This window comes from Melanostigma gelatinosum (assembly GCF_949748355.1).
Source record: "Melanostigma gelatinosum genome assembly, chromosome: 1".
Lineage (NCBI taxonomy): Eukaryota > Metazoa > Chordata > Actinopteri > Perciformes > Zoarcidae > Melanostigma > Melanostigma gelatinosum.
In genome coordinates this window covers 28376180-28382179 of record NC_136634.1, presented here as the reverse complement: position 1 = coordinate 28382179, position 6000 = coordinate 28376180, and the positions used below count along the sequence as shown (strand labels likewise).

General features: G+C 45.8%; 1 protein-coding gene across 1 annotated transcript in view; it reads left to right on the top strand.

The window, feature by feature from the left end:
- Positions 1–281: 281 nt before the first annotated feature.
- Positions 282–6000, top strand: part of LOC306776459 (homeobox protein DBX1-B-like) — a gene marked incomplete at both ends in the record, with an annotated part of 54264 nt that continues 48545 nt past the window's right edge. Inside the window, one exon of the mRNA XM_079267162.1 lies at positions 282–606. Coding sequence (XP_079123288.1) covers positions 282–606 — 325 coding nt within the window. The remainder of the gene's footprint in view (positions 607–6000) is intronic.

Genomic DNA, 6000 nt, shown 5'->3' with positions numbered 1-6000 from the left:
ACGTTGACCAATCCCGTCAGCCTGGCCTACTGTTCAAAGAGACTCAGGCGGAGGCTGAGGGCAGAACTTGTGCGCGTGCACATGTGCACGTGTCTGAGTGTGAGTGTGTGTGTGTGTGTGTGCGTAGAAGTGACTGCCTTGTATAAAACCGCTCCAAGAGGGCGCAGAGGCGCACAGCGCGCAGAGTGACCGTGTCTGTGCGTCCCTCTTTATTTTCTCCTTCGAGGCTTCTCTGCAAACTAAACAAGAAAAAGTTGTAAACTGTTCCAGACTGGACGACCATGATGTTCCCCTGCAGCGCTCTGCCGCCTCCTCTGTACCCGAGCTCACTGCGTCCCGCTGCGGCTCTCTCCTCGCCCCTGAACCGCTCATTCCACTCAGGCTTCCTGGTGGAAGACCTCCTCCGGTTGAGCCAGCCGGTCAGCTACATACATAGGACCTTCTCTTCCACAACTCCCGGGGACATTCTCCCGCTCAGCGTGGGAGCGTGCGGCCCACCCCGGGCGTTAGGACCCAGCACAGAGCGCTCTGCGCACACTGCCCGCCCGGACTCCGGCTACCTGAAGTTCGGTGTTAGTGCGATACTGGCACCGCCGACACGGAGCGGTGAGTGTGAGGCCGGTGTACTGAACGACGATGATGATGATGATGATGATGATGATAGTTATGATGATAGTTATGATTCTTATGAAGGTAGAAGCTGCTGTTAGTAGCCTAATGATCAGTAGAATATGACAAAATATGTATTTCTATTATTATTGCGATGTTATTTATTATTATAATTATGATTATTATAATTTGTAGTGATAGTAGTATCTCACAATAGACTTTGCAATATCAACTCTCCGGCTCTGCAAACTGCTGCTCCTCTCTCTTGACAAAATAATGATAATAATAACAATAATAATCATAATTAAAGCTGCGAGCAGCGATGAGCGGGCCCTCGCAATATGCACGTCGGGGTGCCGGCGGGACTCCGGCCTGCGCGGCCGAGAACGTCTGCGACCGTCGGACGGCGCGAGGACTCTGGCTGATGCTGCCATTTAGTTCTGTGACCGTCAGACACTGCATGCAGGTTTAGAGCATGGCCCCAATATACTGTTATTTAAGTCCATATGTGATACATGTTCCCACCAAATTTCATACATCTAGGTCAAACGTACTGCGAGGGCTGCTTCGTCGAAGTTTTGTAGGGGGCGCTATTGAGCCGATTTGCCACTCTGAACCAATAAAATCATATTCCCTAACTACATTTCGGCCTTGTAATCTACTTGCCAAGTTTGCTTATGTTTCGAGCATTTTTAGCCTGTCAAAATGACCTTCGTTGTTAACGGCGAAGACTGCATCGCCACGGCAACGGCGTTCGACGAAACATCAAAAACTTCATGATCTGGCATTATGAACTTCTTGTATTTGTGTGGAACAAATTTGATATTGATTTGAGTTACCTACTAAGAGAAACAAGCCAAAGTATAAAGACTTTAACTTCCTGTTACCAGTAGGTGGCGCTATGACTATGATTCAAAATTGGCCTGCAGATGTCTTCAGGCCTGGAGTCTAATCAAACACATGACATCTGGTAAAGATCTGATGATGTGGAGTCGAGTTACATCAGTTTATTCGTTCATGGCGAAGGATCGAAATTCGCCGAGCCGCCACGTCGCCGCCCTTCAGTAACTTCTTACAATCTTCACAACGAAGCATTATCAAGGTCTTAAGGCTTGTTTGACAAGATTTGAGAGGGATCTGATTAATCTGTGAGGAGCAGGATGTCAAAGTACGCAGCGTACAACTTCCGGTTGCCACTAGGTGGCGCTATCAGTTTGATTCAAAATTATCATATAGATGTGTTCGGGGTCAGGATTTTATGACATATGAGAGATTTTGAGCAGATTCGACAATGTACGGCCGAGTTACAACAACTTCCTGTTTCGTGGCGAATGGTGTTTCTTTGACGCCACGACACGGCCACATAGTTCGATAACTTTTTGATCTTTGAGTAACTTTTCACTGCCAAGGTCTCAAGAGCAGACTAGCCGAATCTGAAGTCAATCGGGTCAAATCTCTGGGAGGAGTTCGTTAAAGTATGACGCCTTGAAACGGTCAAAAAACGTCATAAAAGTAAAAATGGCCGACTTCCTGTTTGGTTTAGAGAAAACGTCCAAGAGGATTTTTTGTGCGTCTCATCACGTTCCACATACCTACCAACTTTCATACAGCTGGGTGAATCCTGATGTTGGGGCTAGTCAATAGGGGGCGCTAGCGAGCCAATATTTCATACCGCAGCTGGACACCCCAATCAGACTGCAATTTTCGCAAATTCTGGCTTGCGTGCCAAATTTCACAACATTCCCAATATCCCAAGCACCTCCTTTTTGCGACGAAAGACTAAAAATAATAATAATTAAAGCTGCGAGCAGCGATGAGCGGGCCCTCGCAATATGCACGTCGGGGTGCATGCACGTCGGGGTGGTGGCGGGACTCCGGCATGCGCGGCCGAGAACGTCCGCGACCGTCGGACGGCGCGAGGACTCTGGTTGATGCTGTCATTCAGTTCCGTGACCGTCAGACACTGCATGCAGGTTCAGAGCATGGCCCCAATATACTTTTATTTCAGTCCATATGTGATACATGTTCCTACCAAATTTCATACATCTAGGTGAAACGTACTGCGAGGGCTGCTTCGTTGAAATTTTGTAGGGGGCGCTATTGAGCCGATTTGTTACTCTGAACCAATAAAATCATATTCCATAACTACATTTCAGCCTTGTAATCTACTTGCCAAGTTTGCTTATGTTTCGAGAATTTTTAGCCTCTCAAAATGACCTTCGTTGTTAACGGCGAAGAATGCGTCGCCACGGCAACAGCTTTTCACGAAACAACAAGCTTTGAGTAACTTTTCATCACAAAGGTCTTTAGACTGTACCGACCAAATTTGAAGTTGATCTGATTAATTCCCTAGGAGGAGTTCGTTAAAGTGCAGCGCCTGGAAATGACAAAAACGACACTAGAAATTCAGAAGAAATGCAAAATGGCTGACTTCCGGTTGGGTTTAGAGCATAGCCCCAAGAGACTTTTATTGAAGTCCATATGCGATACATGTTCCTACCACATTTCATACATCTAGGTCAAACGTACTGCGAGGGCTGCTTCGGTGAAATTTTGTAGGGGGCGCTATTGAGCCGATTTGCCACTCTGAACCAATAAAATCATATTCCATAACTACATTTCGGCCTTGTAATCTACTTGCCAAGTTTGCTTATGTTTCGAGCATTTTTAGCCTCTCAAAATGACCTTCGTTGTTCACGGCGAAGACTGCATCGCCACGGCAACGGCGTTCGACGAAACATCAAAAGCTTCATGATCTGGTATTATGAACTTCTTGTATTTGTGTGGAACAAATTTGATATTGATTTGATTTACCTACTAAGAGAAACAAGCCAAAGTATAAAGACTTTAACTTCCTGTTACCAGTAGGTGGCGCTATGACTATGATTCAAAATTGGCCTGCAGATGTCGTCAGGCCTGGAGTCTAATCAAACACATGACATCTGGTAAAGATCTGATGATGTGGAGTCGAGTTACATCAGTTTATTCGTTCATGGCGAAGGATCGAAATTCGCCGAGCCGCCACGTCGCCGCCCTTCAGTAACTTCTTACAATCTTCACAACGAAGCATTATCAAGGTCTTAAGGCTTGTTTGACAACATTTGAGAGGGATCTGATTAATCTGTGAGGAGCAGGATGTCAAAGTACGCAGCGTACAACTTCCGGTTGCCACTAGGTGGCGCTATCACTATGATTCTAAATTATCATATAGATGTGTTCCGGGTCAGGATGTTATGACATATGAGAGATTTTGAGCAGATTCGACAATGTACAGCCGAGTTACAACAACTTCCTGTTTCGTGGCAAATGGTGTTTCTTTGACGCCACGCCACGGCCACATAGTTCGATAACTTTTTGATCTTTGAGTAACTTTTCACTGCCAAGGTCTCAAGAGCAGACTAGCCGAATCTGAAGTCAATCGGGTCAAATCTCTGGGAGGAGTTCGTTAAAGTATGACGCCTTGAAACGGTCAAAAAACGTCATAAAAGCAAAAATGGCCGACTTCCTGTTTGGTTTAGAGAAAACGGCCAAGAGGATTTTTGGTGCGTCTCATCACGTTCCACATAACTACCAACTTTCATACAGCTGGGTGAATCCTGATGTCGGGGCTACTCAATAGGGGGCGCTAGCGAGCCAATATTTCATACTGCAGCTGGACACCCCAATCAGACTGCAATTTTCGCAAATTCTGGCTTGCGTGCCAAATTTCACAACATTCCCAATATCCCAAGCACCTCCTTTTTGCGACGAAACACATAAAATAATAATAATAATAATAATAAGAATAATAAACATTCGAAATTCAATAGGTCCTCCGCTCCGACTACGTCGGTGCTCGGGCCCTAATTAAAGCTGCGAGCAGCGATGGGCGGGCCCTCGCAATATGCACGTCGGGGTGCCGGCGGGACTCCGGCCTGCGCGGCCGAGAACGTCCGCGACCGTCGGACGGCGCGAGGACTCTGGCTGATGCTGCCATTTAGTTCTGTGACCGTCAGACACTGCATGCAGGTTTAGAGCATGGCCCCAATATACTTTTATTTAAGTCCATATGTGATACATGTTCCTACCACATTTCATACATCTAGGTCAAACGTACTGCGAGGGCTGCTTCGTTGAAATTTTGTAGGGGGCGCTATTGAGCCGATTTGCCACTCTGAACCAATAAAATCATATTCCATAACTACATTTCGGCCTTGTAATCTACTTGCCAAGTTTGCTTATGTTTCGAGCATTTTTAGCCTCTCAAAATGACCTTCGTTGTTAACGGCGAAGACTGCATCGCCACGGCAACGGCGTTCGACGTAACATCAAAAGCTTCGTGATCTGGCATTATGAACTTCTTGTATTTGTGTGGAAGAAATTTGATATTGATTTGATTTACCTACTAAGAGAAACAAGCCAAAGTATAAAGACTTTAACTTCCTGTTACCAGTAGGTGGCGCTATGACTATGATTCAAAATTGGCCTGCAGATGTCTTCAGGCCTGGAGTCTAATCAAACACGTGAAATCTGGTAAAGATCTGATGATGTGGAGTCGAGTTACATCAGTTTATTTGTTCATGGCGAAGGATCGAAATTCGCCGAGCCGCCACGTCGCCGCCCTTCAGTAACTTCTTACAATCTTCACAAGGAAGCATTATCAAGGTCTTAAGGCTTGTTTGACAACATTTGAGAGGGATCTGATTAATCTGTGAGGAGCAGGATGTCAAAGTACACAGCGTACAACTTCCGGTTGCCACTAGGTGGCGCTATCACTATGATTCTAAATTATCATATAGATGTGTTCCGGGTCAGGATGTTATGACATATGAGAGATTTTGAGCAGATTCGACAATGTACGGCCGAGTTACAACAACTTCCTGTTTCGTGGCGAATGGTGTTTCTTTGACGCCACGCCACGGCCACATCGTTCGATAACTTTTTGATCTTTGAGTAACTTTTCACTGCCAAGGTCTCAAGAGCAGACAAGCCGAATCTGAAGTCAATCGGGTCAAATCTCTGGGAGGAGTTCGTTAAAGTATGACGCCTTGAAACGGTCAAAAAACGTCATAAAAGCAAAAATGGCCGACTTCCTGTTTGGTTTAGACAAAACGGCCAAGAGGATTTTTTGTGCGTCTCATCACGTTCCACATACCGACCAAATTTCATACAGCTGGGTGAATCCTGATGTTGGGGCTACTCAATAGGGGGCGCTAGCGAGCCAATATTTCATACCGTAGCTGGACACCCCAATCAGACTGCAATTTTCGCAAATTCTGGCTTGCGTGAAAAATTTCACAGACTTCCCAATATCCCAAGCACCTCCTTTTTGCGACGAAACACTAAAAATAAGAAGAATAATAATAATTAAAGCTGCGAGCAGCGATGGGCGGGCCCTCGCTATATGCACGT